Source organism: Adiantum capillus-veneris, chromosome 24, assembly GCF_014529385.1.
Source record: "Adiantum capillus-veneris isolate H3 chromosome 24, ASM1452938v2, whole genome shotgun sequence".
Classification (NCBI taxonomy): Eukaryota; Viridiplantae; Streptophyta; class Polypodiopsida; order Polypodiales; family Pteridaceae; genus Adiantum; species Adiantum capillus-veneris.
Genome location: NC_140954.1, coordinates 118,800,476 through 118,820,696, shown reverse-complemented (window position 1 = coordinate 118,820,696; position 20,221 = coordinate 118,800,476). Strand labels below are relative to the sequence as shown.

At 42.2% G+C, this 20,221-nt stretch overlaps 1 protein-coding gene across 5 annotated transcripts in view; it reads right to left on the bottom strand.

Moving 5' to 3' along the window:
- Positions 1–10,566: 10,566 nt before the first annotated feature.
- LOC147427025 (K(+) efflux antiporter 2, chloroplastic-like) overlaps positions 10,567–20,221 on the bottom strand; it is a 179,392-nt gene continuing 169,737 nt past the window's right edge. For 3 of the 5 annotated variants that reach the window (XM_086499269.1, XM_086499266.1, XM_086499265.1), the window contains one exon: positions 11,161–11,654. In XM_086499269.1, the coding sequence (XP_086355395.1) occupies positions 11,610–11,654 (45 nt within the window). In that variant the 3' untranslated portion in view covers positions 11,161–11,609. Of the gene's footprint in view, positions 11,007–11,160; positions 11,655–20,221 lie in introns of those variants that run through there. The other 2 variants (XM_086499267.1, XM_086499268.1) reach the window with 1 other exon arrangement.

The window sequence follows — 20,221 nt, the reverse complement described above, 5'->3', positions numbered from 1 at the left end:
GGATCATAAAAAAAGGAAACCTAGTCTTGCTTAAAGGCAAGAAGTCTGGCTCATTGTATTCACTTTATGTCTCTTTAGTGAAAGAGAATTCTATTTGTGTAGCCGAGTTTTCGTCTATAGAGTTGTGGCATAGCCGGCTGGGACATAAGAGTTAGAAAGGAATGAAGGTAATGCAACGTTCTGGTTATATTCCTGTGCTAGATTACTTTGACTTTTCTTCATGTGAGCATTGCATTTATGGCAATCAAACTAGGTTGACCTTAGTGCATTTAGACAAGGAGTTAGAAAGTCCTTTAGATCTTGTTCATAGTGACTTATGCAGACCTATGCTTGTTAAGTCTCTAGGAGGGACACTATACTTCCTAACATTCATAGATGAATTTATTAGGAAGGTGTGGGTTATCTCTTGAATCAAAAGAGCAAAGTCTTTAGTATCTTTTAGAAGTTCTTAGCCATCATTAAGGGAATTTTGAGGTCATTTTTCTGCCCTCTAAGGAAGTTTGACCAAAAGATTCTCTCAAAAGTTGGGCGTCCGGTAAATTTTTTGCAAATGAGCTCCAAATCTGGCGGACCTTGCATATTTAGATTCTACTCGTCGAGCTCTTTCCGGTGATATATGGGTTGATAGGGTTTGGAGGTCGGACGAGGAAGTTATGCAAAAGATACCTTTTAGCCTAGCAAAAGGTTCCGTTATGGAACCTTTTAACGGAACCTTTTGCTAGGCTAAAAGGTATCTTTTGCATAACTTCCTCGTCCGACCTCCAAACCCTATCAACCCATATATCACCGGAAAGAGCTCGACGAGTAGAATCTAAATATGCAAGGTCCGCCAGATTTGGAGCTCATTTGCAAAAAATTTACCGGACGCCCAACTTTTGAGAGAATCTTTTGGTCAAACTTCCTTAGAGGGCAGAAAAATGACCTCAAAATTTCCCTAATGGGTAGAAAACCAAGCAAGTAGAAAGCTTAATGCTTTGAGAAATGACAATGGAGGCGAGTATATCTCCTCTAAGTTCAAGGACTTCTGTAGTATACATAGAATTAGAAGACAATTCACCACACCTTACACACCTGCTCAGAATGGTGTGTTGTCTATGGCCAATTTACCTCATGAATTTTGGGGGGAAGCTATCATGACGGTTGTTTACTTGATAAATCAATCACCTAGTACACCATAGAAGTATAAGACTTTACAAGAGATACGGACGGGCAAACGGCCTAATTACGATTGATTACGTGTATTTGAGGCATTCTCACATGTGCCAAAAGATCTTAGGAAAAAGCTGGATCCCAAATCGCACAAGAGCATCTTCATTGGATATGGTGTGGACGGAGAGATGGGATATCGTCTCTGGCACCCAAAATCTAAGAAGGTTATACGCAGCTCATAGATGAATCTAAGATGCATAGATAACCAGTGAAAGAGATTGAACATCACAAAGTAAGGTTTGAGGATACTGCCTCACCACTAGTAATACATAATTCTGGACATGCTAGTGATGCACCTTCCAATGGTACACAAACAAATGTTGCTCCAGAGAGAGCGGAATCCAACGGTCAGGCACTTAGAGGATCTACTCGTGTATCTCATGCACCTGAGCATTTTGAGCCAGAATTGGACTGTTTGATTAGTCACTGATTATGATGAGGCCACTTGTAAAGAAGCTATTCAGATGGAAGATAACGTGAAGTGGGAGCAAGCTATGCAATCTGAGTAAAACTCGATTTTAGCCAATGAGACTTGGGAATTGATAGACTTATTAGAGAATAAACAGGCATTACCTTGCAAATGGGTGTACAAGAAGAAGTACACGACATCATATCCCATGCCTAAGTATAAGGCTAGATTAGTTGCTAAAGGATTCAAGATGAAGAAAGACGTAGATCTCGACGAGATCTTTTCTCCAATAGTCAAGATGACTACATTGCATCTTGTGCTTGTTTTAGTAGCCATTGACATAAATTTGGTCCAAATGGATGTGAAGACGATGTTTCGTCACAAGGATCTTGAAGAAGATGTCTACATCCTGAGAAGCCAACAAGGGCAGAACTTGTGTGTAGACTCAAGAAAGCTTTGTATGGACTAAAGCAAGGATCAAGGCAGTGGTACATCAAATTTGATATGTACATTTAATACCAAGGTTTGGTTTTCTCATCACTCTCATCTTGTACGTGGATGACATGCTTATAGCCTAGAGATGAGATTGCACTTCTCAAGGATGCCTTAAGCAAGCAGTTTTCCATGAAAGATTTGGGCAATGCATATCATTTTCTTGATATGCGTATCAAGAGGGATCATAAGCATATACTACTAGAACTATCATATGAAGAGTATATTCACAAGGTCTTGCAATGTTTTAACATGCAAGGGGGGAAAGCATTGAGTACCCCAATGATTGCATATGTAAAACTTAGCAAGAATGATTGTCCCAAATCGGATGTTGAAAAGGCAGAGATGGAAAAGGTGCCATATTCTTTGGCAGTTGGTAGTCTCATGTTTGCCATGGTTAGCACACGACCAGACATTGCATTTGCAGTGAGGGTGGTAAGCATGTATATGGCAAATCAAGGAAAAAAGCATTGGGAAGCAGTGAAGTATATCTTGAGATACATCAAGGGTTCAACCAGCAAGTGCTTACGCTTTGGGAGCAGTGATGCATCTATAGTTTGATACACGGATTTTGATTATGTGGGTTGTGGACACTAGGAGATCCACATCTAGCTACGTTTTCTCGTTTTCTAGAGCGGCAGTCTCTTGGAGATCATGTCTCCATAATTGCACTTAGTCTTCCACCATTGAGGCTGAGTATGTTGCAATTTTCAGTGCCAATAAGGAAGTTATGTGGTTATCTCGTCTAGTGGGAGACCTTGGTATACACCAGACTCTAGTGTTACAGCCGGAGTGCGATTGTGTTAGCAAAGAACCCCATGGTTCATTCTAAATGGAAACACGAGGTCAGGTATCGTGTGATACGGGATATTTTGGCTAGCAAGCTCATTGATTTAGCCCACATGGATAAGAACCCAGTGGGATGTTCTGACAAAGAGCATATCCGATTTTCTTATTGCATAGAGATGATGGGCATAGGGTGAAGCTATGGTCATGCTTCACCCTTGTATAGTTTTACATACTAACCCTTACACTTATAGACACTTGGACCATGTTGGCCTTCAAGTGGGAGATTGTTAGGGTTCAGACCAAGTGGCTGGCCACCCATCACTAACCACTGACTTATCCTTTTGGACACATAGAAGAATAAGGAGCGATGAGGATAATTTTCTCATCGAGAGCTCCAACACATCACTTCTCTCTTGCACTACACCGCATTTGCACTGGCACTCGCATGCACTCTCGTGCACGCTCATAATGAGTTCTTAGATAACTATGTAGTGTACAAAACCGTGATGCGATCTCTACCACCAACCTTAATGAAGCTCACTTTTATGGCCTTTTTTATTCCTCTCTACACACTAGCCAACTCTTGCCACAAGCATATCAACACCCACACACTTCGTTGAAGTATGGAGGTATCCAGATTATCACATCAACTCAACTTTAAATGATTCGTTCTGAACACTTCAAAGAATCTAGCCAAGTTTTCCTAGCATGGGTGTTTGCTTGATGAAAGAAATAAATATCTTTCTATAGAGAATGGATGCAATTGGATGTTGAAATGAGTACACTACCACACAAAAGCACATTACGCACTAAGATCACATGATTCAAAATTTTTGTATGGTTATTTAGTATTTTTTATTAGCATCGTAATATTTTTTCCTCTTAGAAGAAATTGCCAAAAACTACCACAATGGCAACCTCAGCTTAGTAAGAGCCAAAGATGTGCTATTTTCCACTATGAGGAAAACACCTAGGCCTTTTAGGGCATCAATTCTTAGGGCTATCTTTGTCATGCTTGTAAAGTTGTAATTCACACCATACATAGCGATGAAATGGAGAATTTTCATGTTGAAATCAAAGATATCAATGAGAAACTCATTGCTATAGGTGACATCATTCCCGACCATTCACTTGTGCAGATTGTCTTGGACACATTACCCGATTTGTGTCAAACTTTTGCTTCTACTTTAAGGCTTCTAGCACAAGGCAATGATAATGCTATTAAGGTTGATGCATTGGTCACTTTGTTGTCACGGGAGGCTATTTCAAGCAAAACTAGGGCTAAGCAATGTGCTGTTGATCAAACTTTTTGTTAGTGCACAAAGAAGAGGTAGCAATAATAATGTTGCTACTTCCACTGTTCCTTCTTTATGTAGGAAACCATTTGTGACAAATGTCTCCCGTAACAGAAATGCGTTTGGTAGATCTGTTGTTGAAATGGAAAAGAAAAAGTTGCCTTGCAACTATTGTAGAGTTGTTGATCACGTGATAAAGGAATGTCCTAAGCTAAAGGCTAAAGAGGCACGCAAGAAAGAAAGTGAATTTTCTTCAAATGCAGACATTACAAAATGTACAAATTTTGGAGAAAGGGCTTTTAGTGCACATCATCTAGATTGCCCTTTTATCTATGATGCATGCATAATTGAGGTTGTAGATTCACGTGTGGTTTTTGATAGTGGTGCTACAAATTACATTACATCTCATTGTAACTTGTTCACTTCTCTTGATGTTGTCCCCAATGGTGGAAATATTGTCACTTGTACCAACAATGCCTCTTATCTAGTTTGGAAAGTTGGAAAAATTGTACCCACGGTAGCTAATGGAAATTATTATTTGTTGCTTAGGATCAAGAATAATTTGTTGCTTATTTTTACATTAGCAAGACTTGGTCTTCTTGTAAATTTTGTGGATTACAGATACATTGTTAACAATCTTAGCTTAGGCGATAGTATTGTGGCATCAAGGACCTTGTCTTGTGGGCTATACAAACTCAATTTTGATGATAAATTTATCGAAAACTTTGTCAATATAGTTATGGTGGATAAAGCTATTTCAAATGCTAAACTATGTCATGCACGCTTTGGACATTTGAATTTTTTCAATTTGATGCATTTGTGCAAAAATCTGATATGGTTGCCTCATTGCCCCCTTTTGGAGGCACCATCCAAGCATGCTTGTGAAGGCTGAATTTTGTGGAAAATGCAACATTCTAGGTTTCCAAAAGATGGTCTAGTACATGCGAAGCTGTAGCTTCTTCATTGTGATATTTGCGGCCCAATGCACACTCATTCTTTTGGTAATCATTTTTATTTTGTGACTTTCATTGATGAGTACTCACATCATGCATGGGTATATCCACTTAAGGCTAAGCCCAAAGTGTTTATGTGCTTCAAGCAGTTTTTGTTGTTAATGTTGACTTGGTTGTATTGTGGGTACCCTTCATTTTTATCGGGAAAGTATATGTCAAAAGAATTTGATACATTTTTGGCTAGTTGTGGGATAAAACGCTAATGTATAGTTCTTTATACACCTCAACAAAATGACATTGATGAGAGAAAAAACAAGTCACTTATAGAGATGGCAAGATGCATGGTTAAAAGCCAAGCTTTGCCACATGATTTTTGGCTAGAGTTTATGTATGATGCATACATACTTAATAGGCGTCCCACCAAATATTTGTAATCTATGATTCCATATGAGGCATGGCATGATAAGAAGCCATATATTGGTCAGTTGCATTTTTTGGGTTTCTTAGCTTACAGAACAACAACACACAAAGTTGGATGAGAAGGCTATCAAATTCATCTTTGTTGGTTATAATGTTGAAAGCAAGGGTTACATGTTATATCATCCATAGTCAAAATGTATCTTGACTTCTTGAGATGTTGTTTTTGTGGAAGATGTAGTTCAACGCTTGTTGTTATATACTAGAGACCCGTGTAAGCTCACATGATATTTTTAATACCTTGTGGAATACAAATGTGAGTCCCAACGAGGCAAATATTTAGCCTATACAGGTTTTGAGTGATGTCACAAATTGGTCTATTTTTTATGCAAATGTAAACAATGCACTTAATGAGGACATGGCTAAAAATAAGAAAGCTAGAAAATTTCCAAAATGGTTGGTTGCATGATAGTAAATTGGATGCACCTTTGTCTCTAGTAGTATTCAATTGACTTCTCAACATGATTCTTGTGCATGAGATTTGGGGCTTTTGCATCATTATTTGGCATTCAGTTTAAGCAGTGAGATGAACTATTGGAATACGTCAAACAAAGTATGTGCAAAATTTGCTAAGCATATTTGGACTTGATGAATGCAAGCCAATTGCTACTCCTATGGACACAAGTTTGAAGTTAAGTCTACGTGATGCTAGAAATCTTGTAGATGCTACGTGCTACCAGAAAACTATTGGTTACCTCGTTTATGTATGCATTACACAGCAAGATATCCAGTTTGCAGTCTCAAAAGTGAGTTGATTTATGCATAGCGCATGGTCTAAGCATTGGCCAGTAGTTAAAAGAATCTTTCTCAACTTGAATGGCACTATATATCATGGGTTATTTTATCCTAAGGAGGGATCATTGCGGCTAGATTTACATTTTTTTTCTGACTCAGATTGGGCTAGTTATTATGACACACGACTATCCAAGAGTGGTTTTTGTTTCATCTCATACATATCTTGGTTGAGTAAGAAGGAACCTACTATGGCCACCTCTAGTTTTGGGGCTAAGTAGACGATAGCTTTCATAGCTACGATTGACTGTGTGTGGCTCATATGTCTCATATATTTTTTTTCTCCCATGCTTTGTATATACGCTCATCACTCTAGAGCCATCTTATCTTGTATTCACACACAATTAACACATTATCGATGTGTTTCTTGAGCTTCTTCTCCATCTCCAAGCCGTGAGTGGTTTCTTGCAAGCCTAACTTCAACAGATTGCGTGGACACAAAATGTCAATTAATAATTTCTAAAGCAAAACTTCTTCACACGAGAAGAATATTTCTCCTCTCTTGTGTGTCTTCTCTACACATGCTTCCCATGGTCATTCTACAATATCATGCATGTTTTCACATCATTGAGCATACAAATAATTCCTGGTTTGGATACATTTTGCTGTACTATCTTCACCTAGAAATCAAATAATCTCTCATTTTGCATCCTTATAGAAGAAAAGCATAGCATTGCACCACCATTTCACAAAGAGACAATCACGCTCATAAAGCTCGAGACACAAAGCAAACCTACATATAGGACATAAACACATTAGGGCCATATCTAGTACTAAAGGGAACCGTTTCAATTGTTGAGAGCATCCGACCCGTACACCCACTAAAGTTGATTGACCAGTTAAACCATTCTTTACAACTTTTTGGTTCACAAAATGCAGCATGAATTCCATCCAAACATTATCAATACCCAATTTGTCCAAAACCGGATTTAGAAATTTCAAGTATGCACCCTTCAAAGAAATACATCCGGTGGTAGAGTAGACAAAAAATAATAATCAACCAAGATAAATCTCAAGGCAAAGAATACGAGCAATAGGATAGAAGCCCAACACCCAAAGGCCTATCCAAATAGTAACCTTGAAACTATTATGCCATGACCAAATATTAGTCCCAATCTATGATGATCCATTAAGGTGTATGCATCATGGTACTTCTCTCAAACTCTTAGTCTAGACCCAAACAAGGACGTAAAATATCTAACAACCATAATGAAGAGGTTCTTGCTGCTGTGCAGGACATAGAAATTTCAGCTTCAAGAAATCTCTAAAACTAGACATTTTTATAGTAGTTAAGGGTCAACCATAATCAACTAAGTCAAGTGTCAAGGTCTTCTATTGCCACTTTTTGTTGGTGGGTTAAGACTTTAATATAAGTCTAAAAGTCAATGGGGCTCAATTGAATTAATTGGAGGATAAGCGATTGGTCATAAAACCAAAAGCAAGATGTTCAAGAAACCCCCATAGCGAGGTTCACATTGTCGCGGATAGTTTTGAGGGGGTTTCTTGTCTGTCTAAAAACCCATCAAAACATTCTATGACAAAGCAGACCGTTTTTAGGGGTTTTTTCATAAAAATTGTATGGGTTTTACATTTGCTGCCATCATTTTCAAATGTTTGAGAACATATAGGAAGGCTTCATACATTGCTTGAAAGAAACATGTGAGTTGTTGTAGGGTGGTGATTAGCTTGTGTTAAGTGAGGTGCCTTGGAAAAGAAATGTTGGGTCATGTTGCGAGCCATAAACTATGCGTAACACTTTACAGCGAAGTCCCCCCTTTGCAGTAATGATATTTTGTGATATCTAATACACTTTGTTGAGTGTTGGTCATACTCTGATCGTGAATATAAGAGGATCAAGGGAACATGTTCGCAAATATTTTCTTCTTTTCCAAGACTCACATAGAGTGAGTGAAAATATACTAACACCAAAAAGAATTAGAACCATAACCATGCTCACACCAAGCCATGACATCATCCAATTTCGGCTAACAAGGGAGCTTACTCGGCAAACAAGATGTATGGCTTTACATGGAGCCACACTTACATTGGCAAATTCTAAAAAGATGCAACCAAACCGAACCTACAAGGGAAAGCCACGATGTGAAAGGAACTGCCACCCCGGCCTCACATGTCCACTGTTGAAAGTTAGGAACCTGCACCCATTGGTAGACAAACCGCCCTTGAAACACATGAAGCCCAAGAAGGACACATTACCATGAAAGGACACACCCTTCATCACACACACCACCAACCACCATAGGCATACCTAGAAGCAAGAGCAGCAACCAAATCATGAAGCAAGCAAGAAGGAAAACCAAAACCTAAATAGCATGTGATAGTCAAAGCTTGTGGAGCCCATCTTCAAGTTATAGCGAGCCATGCCTCACGTAGGTGTTGTAGCCCATGGCAAGCCCATCATCCCCATGGCAGTTGCCCATAAATCTTAGTAAAGTTGCAAATACTGTCTTTTTTCATTGTATTATGAGCTTAAAAGAAACAAATTAATCCATAATCTGCCTTTCTTTTAGAATCAGATGTGGAATGTACTTTTGTGTATATATACGTACTTTAGGAATCTTTTATGGATTTCATTCTAGTCACATCTATCAGAACCATCATTTTACAATTTTGAAGCTTTCATGCTAGAAGAAAAATGCAAAAGACATGCTTCCCACCAACAAAACTAAAGTCTCATACAACTCTTGACAAGTCCACCCATTAAGTAATCTTGTACTTTAGAGAAGGAAGAGCCCAATCTCTGGGCATAGTCGTACTTGATGTAGAAATTTTCCAATTTGCAAGCCCAATATAAAAACTCCAAAGCATCCTGACATACCAAAAGGATCTTGAAAGAGAATGGACATTAAAAATTATAATGCATATTCAATCCTAAACCCATGGTATCTATTGAAGCATTTACTCATTCAATTTGACAAAGTTCTTTGCATCAAAATGGGATCACCATTGGTCATGTACTAGGACACCATTTATATCCACCATAGGTGCTCGTTCCTCTAAGCCAAAAAGGAGATTGGCTTTGGAACATCTCTTGTTACTTCTACCCGTTCAAAAAAATGAAGTACCCTCTTCCTTGGGAATATTTACATTCACTTGGACCACAACTGTTGAAATATAGGACAAAAGCGAAAGACCATGAATTGCCTAGCAAATGCAACGGATTACAAATTGGCAGTAATAAAAAATGGCACTGACAAATCAAAGCTCTTTTACAAACTTCTTGTAGACATGTGGATGATAAGGGTGAGAAGAAGAGTATATGGCATCTAGGCATACATATCAACTACCCTTTCCAAAGTCACCATCTCCATGCTGGCGGTGCCTCATGGATGACCTCAACATATTCTTGGAGGAAAAACCAAACGAAACAAAATCATATGAAGAAGGTACTCTATCCATATCATAAATATACTCCTGCATCTATCTCATCACACAAGTATATCATACTCTCTGATCACCAAGTATATCATTCTCTCTGATCACCAAGCATTTGCCATCTGACTCAATGTGTTAAAACCGAGCCGTGAGTCTATCTGATCTTACCTCTAATTGTGGAGGAAATCAATAATAGAGAATAATGCATTGGCCATGGGAAGCATAAGACACTACTATCAACATATTATGAGGAATTAATAGGTAGCATTAAATCATGTTTGAAAACATTGCATCTTGTAGCTGCTTTGTTCTACTCCATGAGAGGGCTAGCAATTCAAGGGTATGTTTAATGTATTAAAAAGCATGGCTAATTGGGGGAGAAAGAAAGAGAGAGAGAATGGGCCAACAAGCATCGTGGTTTGGGATGAGGTAATTAGATAAACCTATTCCTCCACCCTTCATCTTTGCTATGTGATTTACTAAGGGTGCTTGCTTGCATTGGGTGTGTGTATGGCTATGCATCTGTTAATACCTATGTGTGTGTGTGTGTGTGTGTGTGTGTGTGTGTGTGTGTGCGCGCGCACATGCTTGTCTTTGTACTTTGATCAGTTAATGCCTATGTATGTGTGTGCATGTGTGTATGCACACATGCACTTTGATGTGTTATGCTCGCCTATGTGACTAGGTGGAGTGATGTTAGTGGCTTTGCATCCCCTTCACAAATTCAAATCCCAACGGTTGTGATGAACTTATAAGGTGGTCAAATTGCCTGGTCTCGTGCCTCTTATTTAAAGTCAATTCAATCTAAAGAATCCCACAACAACTGAGGTTTTTTGGATTTTATTAGCACATCTGAGCGGATCATATGCCCTTTTGACAGCAAAAATAAGTGAGACCATCTCCAAACCTCTGCTTCCAAATAGTTCTTTGGTAGCTTAATTTACCCTCGTCCCTATTATGTTGAGCACCTATCTTTCAGAGTTCAACAAAACACTTCCATCTTGGGACTCACAAGGTCTTCATCCTCCTTTCCAGAGCACTTGTTGCTTTACTCATGTTCTAGCATTCTGCTATGATGGTTCAAGATTACCATTACATACTCCATTGCCATGTGTCAATCACCTCGGTGAAATAAGTGTGTAGACTCTAGAGACCACCTTTCACCCTCTTTTGCAGTGTACTTGCTTTTCAGTTGACCTGTAATGCACAGATTTTAGGTGCATGAAATATATCCTTTTTGTGGACATGCAAACATACATGAGCTATTTTAGTTCCACACTGCTCTGTGTGTGTGTGTGTGAGAGAGAGAGAGAGAGAGAGAGAGAGAGAGAGAGAGAGAGAGAGAGAGAGCTTCGTATTCAATCACTTTTATGACAAACATTTACATGCACATCTCAGAGCCAGGTCCCTCTTTGATTTGTTAAATGTGTGACGTACTAGTTGAGCATTGCTTAAGGACCAAATAACATTGGATGCACATTTGCTTTCCAACAAAATGTACACTTTTGAAGGAGTTGCCACAGGAAGGTGAAAAATGATACATCAAGAGCATTATTAAGTTTGTGGAGCTTGTCTTCTTCAACATAGTAATGTCAACGTAAGGAAGGGTGACTGCCCGGTTGCAAAATGCAAAGTAGGACTGCTGATTGTAGCTCGATGAAACATTACAGCTTGTGAATACATCTCTGCAAGTAGGTGACCCCAGTTTGCAAGACGCCTTAGGAGAGAGCACATTGTGTATGTTGAGGGGGTAGATCGAAGGTGGAAGTAAAGCTTGAAGTCCATAATCTTCCTCATAATTCAAAAGCCACCTACATGGCTCAACTTGTCAAGAAGCCTCGGTGCCTGTCAAGAAAGTAATATGTTCATAGTTGCAACCCTGCCACCCCTCTCTCTCACCCCCCCCCCCAATTGTGATTCTCGAACATGAAGAAGCAACAAGCCATTCAAAAATGCAAAGAAGAAATGTGTGAGACCGTCAACAAGATTAATTGCGACCTCCTAGGCACAATAAAGACGCTTGAAGAAACGCGTGTCGGCTCAGGTAAACGTACTTGAAGGTCGTGTGACTGCCCAAGCTGAGGAGATTGCATTACTCAAGAAGGAGCTTGCAAAGGTGCGATCACAAAACACACTTGAAGAGGGAGACGTTCAACCCTCAGTAATTGAAGAACTCAACACGATTACAGCGCAAGTGCCGGCCATCAAAGAGGGGGAGGAGCAACACACAGAAATGACGATTTCCTGGGTGGATTTTATTACGAAGTCTCAACAGAAAGTGGACGAGGCCGAGAGATTGATCGAGGTTGCCAAGAAAGAAAAGGCAAGGACTTGACACTAGAAGAGGAGCAAAGAAGACGTGTGCGTGCCCTACATGTGAGAATTTTTGGCCTTAAAGACAATGATAATGTGGACGAAAAGGTAAAAACCTCATGACTATGATGGGGGTCAATGAGCCGACGCATACGAGAGCTTGGAGAGTGGGTGTGTGAGGGTTTGCCCGATACTTGAAGTTCATCTACTATTGTACCTATCTTCAAGTCAGGAGACCCTATGAAGTTTGCGAATTATCACACTATCATGATTGGACACACATTGGCACGGTTGTATGCATCCATTTTTGAGCAGCAACGGAGTAGATGGGCAGAGAGGGAGGGTATACACACAGCCGGGCAGGTAGGGTTCATGAGAGGTTTTTCCACTCTTGACCACATTCTGACACTTAGAGCCATTATTGAGGAGGGCAGATCACATGGGAGACGCATCTATTGTAGCTTTGTGGACTTCCGCAAAACATTTGACACAGTGCCCAGAGCTAGATTGATGCGCAGACTCCAGGAGATGGGAGTACCCACAGAGATAATTTGGGGGATCATGAGATTATACAGGTCAGTAGTGGGGCATGTACGCACTAGGGGCTGTCTACATTAGTTCACTCCACTATCGGGGTGAAGCAGGGCTGCCCGCTCTCTCCTACTCTATTTGGTACATATGTGGATGAGGTTTCTGACTATATTGAGAGAGGATAATAGAGGTGCACAACTAGCAAGGACATGTATTCCACTGTTGTTATATGCTGACAATATTGTGTTGATCTCCGACTCTCCGGAGGGGATGCACCGTCACTTGGATGCTTTGCATAGGTTTGCCCACGACAGTGGTTTGTCTGTCAACCTTGGTAAAACCAAGGTTATGGTGTTTTAACACCACCCCCACAGTGGACGAGGAGATCAGCACCTGCATTCACATACGGCCATGAGACAACGGAGTATATAGATGCTTACACCTACCTTGGGGTGGTCTTTAGTAGACCAGCATTTTCATTGAGGAGAGCAGCAGAGACTAGATTGACCAGAGCACATGCAGCAATGGGCGGATTGGAGAGAATGTGTTCACAGATTTAGTTTCAGGAGCCTCGGATGAAGCTCTAGCTTGTTAACACTCTGGTGGCTTCCGCATTGCTCTATGGAGTTCAGATATGGGGGCCTTCATATGATCATCATGGGAGGTCGGGTTGCACTGATGGATGGGGAGACATGGAGAAGCCTCTAGTCTCTATGATCTCGCGGCTTATTAGAGCCAAGGCTTCAATACCACATGACATTATTCGAGCAAAGCTAGCTGCCTCCCCACTAGTGGTTGAGGTGCTTACCAAATCAGTCTCCTTTATACACCCCTTGTGGAGACTCCCTAGAGACAGATATGCCCGCCTAGCACTTGAGTCCTCTCAGGGAGATACAACATGCTGATATGGGGAGATGACATCATGGTTTCAGGTACATGGGTTCAGCATGGACTCATTGCCCCCCTTCCAAGTACTCATCGGATGCACCCTCTCTCACTCTTACACAGTCTGAGATCACTAGGCTCATCCGCTAGACCCTGACCAGCAAGATACTAGGAGGACTTGGATACAGTCGCCACAGGAGTTGGGCACGAAGATGGCTTTCTATAGAGAGCATCTTCTCCAGCTTACTAAGGATGGTTTTGTGACGAGGCCCAGATACATGGACACCCACTTATCTCATGGGATACGATGTGCTATTGGCTAGATACGCACATCTTCACAACAGCTTCGGATCGAGATTTGGTAGATACAACGGAGTATCAGTAGAGGCTAGGACATGTCCCCTATGTCACATGGAGCCTGAGACAAGAGTTGCACTACACATGCCATTGCCCAGTTTACTATGAGATACTGGGCCGCTTTCACTGCCTGTTCAGAGAGGGCTTTGGACCACTCTCTAGAGTCATGGGGTTATGAGGACGAGAGATGTCTGGGTCTGTTTTTGCTCGAGCTGCGCAAACATAGAGAGAGCCTGATGAGAGGAGAGGCTAGCCAGTCTCATAGACGGATCACGGACTTCTTTAAAGCGGACACTGGGCATCCGACATGCACGACGCCCGGTCAGACTACTAACCATGGAGGAGATCCGCCAACGACCGATGATGGATTTTTGTACACCTTGCTCATCTTGTACCAGCCTTTGTATCATCTCTCACCCATTATATCCCCACATGCACACCCACATTGTGTTGTATTAGCCCCTAGTCACTACTTTCACCCCCCTACTCATATCCTACAGAGTTTCAGCTAGCTGCTTAGTTCACATCTAGAGGTTCAGATTTTAGTTTTTCACTTTACTTCATTTTATTTTTGTACCCACATTGTATTAGATCCACCAAGATTGTATTAGTTTGGTCTCATAGGTCATTTTGGCCCTTTGAAGACGTTTAAGATAACATTTCATTTCTCTCTCTCTCTCTCTCTCTCTCTCTCTCTCTCTCTCTCTCTCTCTCACACACACACACACACACATACACACACACACACTTTTTTTTGTAAATCGGTTTGATAAATTTACTAGTGGGAACCCTCGAAGTGAGGAAAACCCATTGAAAGGATCATATACAAGGGGAAGAACACATAATTGCTCAGCTCTACAATGTAGCTAGAAACATTCATAGGAAAGCTTGAAGAGTGGGAAGGGGTCTGCATGAGTACGATGGAACATGTAAGCATTACGCTGACGCCACAAGGCCCAATAAGCCCAGTACCTGACCCACATAAAGAAAACCGCGAAACACTATAGTGTCGGTGAGAAAATGCCAAATGCCTAGAACCTTTTGTGAAAGAGAATCCCTTGAAAACGGAGCCGCATACAAGCCGATACACGGCGAAGGAAATCTCTAGTAATGCAGCAATCCCACAACAAGTGGCAAGCATTCTCTTCAATAGTTGAGCAACAGACACAAGAAGAAGGGCAAATATGACATGCCCTAAGAAAAGTGCGGACTGGTAGCACTCCAAGCAAACAACGCCAAAGAAACAATCGCTCCTTCAAAGGCAGATGGCTTTTCCACGAGGCAAAGAGAAGCTTCCTTCACCAGAGGTCAGATTTGTGCTTGTGCCAAAGGGCATTACAATGATCAGCAAGCCAAGGTTGTGGAACATCTTGAAAAGGCATTTCCCGAAGATTCCAATCAGACATGCGATCGCCATCACGCAAAGGTGTAACGGGCAAAAAATCAAGCAACATGTGTTGAAGCTCTCTCCAAAACTGACGGTAATGCATGCCCAATCCAAAACGGCGAGCGGCGAAGGGAAACTCAAAAGTATATTCGGCCTCGTCGACTACACCCTCAACCACACGAATGTTCCGACCATGGAGAAAGTAAGCCTAGCGAGGCGAACTGTCGACCAAAGTAAGAGAGAATGTCCGGCTCCAATGGAGACTCTCCAAACAAAGCGAATCATCTTCCAACCGAGCATTCCATGATAGATGAATCATAACCTCTTTCCAGGCAAATAGCAAAAAGGAAGCAAAAGGACATCCAAGAATGTGCCCTTCCATCTTGCCAAATACCACCTCCCAAGTAGATGATTTCCAATGACCAAATGAGGAAGTAACAACATGCTGACTCAGGTATGCAAGCATCAGAGTCCAAGGTTGAATTTGTTGCGCAAGTGTAGGCAACAATATAGCTTCCTAGCAAGAACATGCTTGCACAAGTCCAAGATATTAAGACCACCAAGACGTTTAGGAGTGCAAAGCTTTTCCATTGACATCAAGCACAAGCCTTTTTTTTTAGCATGGGTCCCCCACAAATGGGACAAAATGTCTGACATAAGAGAATCAAGACAATGACAAGGCCAGTGCATCAGTGGCAAAAAGAACTGAACATAATAACATATGCCATCAAAATACTCTGAACGATTCACAGACGAACATGTAATGGCCAAGTGGATAACTTCAAGTAATGCAATTTGACATTCAAATGTTGCATAACCCAATCAACTTTCTGAGAGTGACTGACATTCCATCCAATTGGATATCCCAAATGCCTGGTAATTACATTCGGAGAAACAATCTCACCTGGCCACAATAGACTATGCCAGTCACAAGAACGAAGTGGCAGAAGCTATTTACAAAAGTTGACTCTAAGTCCACCAGCCGCAATGCCAAACAATTTTAAGGCTTCCATAATCACTTCGACATCAGCCTACTGATTACGAGGCATAAACAACGAGTCATCCGCATAAGCCTGGCCAGAGGGACTCTCCAGAAGCCCCCTCACCCGACCCTGCAGAGCCCACCATCCAACTTGCTTTCTCGCCAACAAACAAGAGAGCCTATCCACAGAGGTGGAGTGCCTCCAAGCGACCTCCGTCATCTGCAAGATCATCGGCACCCGACCTAGCAGAGGAGAGGTGCGTGATCTCCAAGCCCGCCTTTTAGCAGAGGTGGGCAAGATTTTCGATGTTCAGTTTCTGGGGCGTGGCTACTACTAGATAGAGTTTGAGACTCCCGAGATGGCGCCCAAGGTCATTGCGATGAGCCCCTTGGCCATTTGAGCAATTCGGGCACACTTTCGACAGTGGCGCCATGGTTTCGATCCAACTACCAACATTCTTGTCGATCAGGCAGACCTACCCATCTCAATTTGCTTCCCCGGCCTGAGAAGGGAGTACCTTCCGCTCCTTTCTAGGATAGGCTCAGAGATTGGGATTGTCCTGGAGACTCCTCGCACGGCAGCATATGTAGCTGACAAGGCGGCCGGCATTCCCACACTACGTGTTCTGGTTCGGGACACCCACACTCTCCCGAAGGTCATCCTACTACCTAGGGTGAGTGGCGGTTGGTTCCATCAAAGCGTAAAGTAATCGGGCCTCCTAAATCAGTGTTTTATTTGTCGTCAGATGGGCCATCTTGCGAAGGCTTGTCCACGGAGGAGACCCCGACCTTCACCTCAGGCTCAAGCCCAACCTCCAAGGGGTGGCCAGCAACAGCATATAGTCACAGGGTACGTAGACAGAGCCACCCTCCGAGCCTGGGGCTCAGACAAAGGAGGACTAGCAGCAAGTTCGTGGTCGGCGTCGACAGGGGCCACCTGTCACGTGACACATCCAACCCTATGTGTCCGTGGACAAGCTACAACATGATCAGGGTGGTACAGTCAGTCCAATCAAGTCTAGATTAGAAGTGATCTTGCACTTTTTGTGAGTCTATTCGTAGACCGTGCATGCCCAGTCACTTAGCATAGATGCATATCCTCTGGTTGCACACAGCATGATCATCAGAATGCCCATCAGAATCCATTAGAATCAGTTAGGGAATTTTTACAGTGCATTTAGCCTATTTTTCCCAACAAAAGTAGGTAGGGTAATTTTGCTAAGGAAATATATAAGCAAACCCAAGTTAGCACAAAATGGCAGAAGAGGCAGCAAGAGCACATGCTCAACAGGCACCTTCTCAACAGAACCCAGTAGAACCCAAGGCCTTTAGCGTTTTTGCTCCTCAGCAGCTTGGCTAGCGTTTTTGGACCAGACACCGTAGATCAGCTAGCGTTTTGTCCTTGCAGATCCCTGGCGACAAGACCCCAGCAGATCAGCCTAGCGTTTTTGCATTTGCAGAACCGCGGCGACAGAAACACCATTTTCAGTCCTAGCGTTTTTGCATATGCCAGCAACATCAGCGTTTTGCAGATCTTCGCGACAGAATCAGCCCTAGGACCAGCGTTATCAGTTTTCAACAATTAGACATCGTAAATCAAGTCCCGAACCTCGCAGGTCTCACCTTCCCGCAGCAGTTCCTCGCCGCACGGTCAGTTTCTGACAGGTTTACAGTTTCAGCGAGGAAAATGCAGATTTCAGCATCTGTGTTTTCAGCGCGTTGTCGTCCCATCGTCGTCATCGACATAGAGTCAGAATTCAGCAGATAGAAGATTTGCAGAGTTCAGCCCATAGCGTTTTTGGACAGCAGTAGAAAGATTGCAGATTTCAGCCCTTAGGTCGACTTCGTCATCACCGTCGTCATCGTCGACATAGCCTAGACTTGCATCAGTCTCATACATCACCATTTGTACCAGATTGTGCAATCATAAGTAGACCACTCTCGCCGACGAGAGTGGGGCCTTCGGAGGAGGGTTTTACAACGTATCTGGTGTCGTATCTCTCTTCTCTCTCTCTATCTCTCAGTCTCATACACTTGCACACACATTGTTCATTCACTTTGTTCGTGAGCATAGCACTTTCCACTAAGAACAGAAGGCTCTCCCTTCCTTAAGAACTAAAAAAAACCTTGAGCACAGTTCGGAGCACTCATCTTGAGCAAAGCGCAAACAATCATTCCGCAGCACCTAACATTGGTATCAGAGCTTTGGCAGTGTTCTGTATCACTCAAGGAAAGAACCACAAGAATCACAAGAATTTTTTTTGCTTGTTGCGGTCGCACGAACCCAAGTTTGCTTGGGCGTGTCGATTCCTAATCGTGTTTTTGAAGAGTGACAGGAATCCCAAGAAAGAAGGGCTTGTCCAGCCTCCCCATGTGTCTCTTTTCACTCATTGAGAGCGGACACTGCACTTAGCGGTTGGCCAATTGACGTGAGGTGGGAAAAAGCAACCTTGGTGTGAGCGCAAGGCCGCCAAGGGGTGTGCCCGCGGAAAGGAGTAGAACTCGGGTGAAGAGAAGATCCTTCTCAAACACGGTTTGCAAGCGAAAGAAAACCTCAAGAACCTCAAGAACTCAAGAACCCAAGACCCACAAGAACCCAAGTTCCTCGTGAACTTAAGAACCCAAGACCACAAGAACCCACGACTTCAGAATGGTCATCACTCAAAGCGGAATGGATACTTCGCATACAGGTGATGAGCATGAGAGAGGCGAAGAAGAATTTTCCCCACCAAGAGGTTTTTCCGATCCTCCCCCTTTTCCATCTACAACAAAGATTGCACTAACTCATATGGAGGAGTTGGACCAAGAGAGAGAAGCACAAAGAAAAGCCTACGAAGAAGACATGGCAACCATAGAGTGCCGGTACCAAGAAAGAATGGCAACCATAGCACGTGAGAGAGAGCAAGCACGTTTGGAAGCCAAAGCAAGACAAGCAGAATTTGATCGTGAGAACAAAGCAATACAAGAACAGAGCGACCGACAAAACAAAGAGTTCTGGTGACTCTATTCTCAAGTTCAAGCACAGATGCAAGAGATTTGGGGAAAGGAGACTGTCTCAGTCTCTTCTTCTCCAAAGCATGATACACAGGATTTGCATGATTGTGTGAAGCATGATGATGATTTGATTGACAATCACTTGCATGATGTTTTGATTGACAATGATAAGCACAATGATTTGCATGATCAAGATGTGATTTCTCACGAGCATGATGATTTGCATGATCAAGATGTGATTTCTCACAAGCATGATAAGATGCATGAAGAAGATGTGATTGTTCACCAGGATGATGAGTTAGTGGATGCTTTTTCTAGCGAAGCTAACCTCGTTGTAGATACGATCAATCACGAAGACCCAATCTTGGCTTTCGAGTCGAGGTCCAAACCACAAGACGATTCGATCATTCAAGATGAAGCAATCTTGGCTCTCGAGCCTAGATCCAAAGAACCCTCACAGGAAGTATTATGTGTTCGCATGATTGATATGCATGCATTGTTCAAATGTTTCATTCGTCCTCGTTTCCTGTATTTTAATCAGCATCGTTATGTGATCCCTTTTTCCTAGGCATGACATTGTATGTTGAGTACGTTTCTCTCATGGATGAGCATGAATGTATGCGGATTGTTCATGAAAAGCTGAAAAGTTGTCTGTCAGGAAGTCACATTCCATGTCTCTTCCTTGGCATGACACAGTTTCCGAAAGAGCACATGAAAGTATGAGCACCAAGCATGGGCGTTTCCGTTGTGAATTGCCATAGTTGATTGCTCTAGATCATAAGAGAAAGATTCGATCTCATTGTTTGCATATGTTTGATGAACGGTTTGTCACTCCGTCTCTATGTTCATCTACATTGCATACACAGCCTTTAGAGAAGACAAGATTTTTTCCATTCACTTTACATGGAATAGGTATGTTCATGGTTTTGTGTTAGAAATGGTTTCAAGAATTTCCAGCCATGG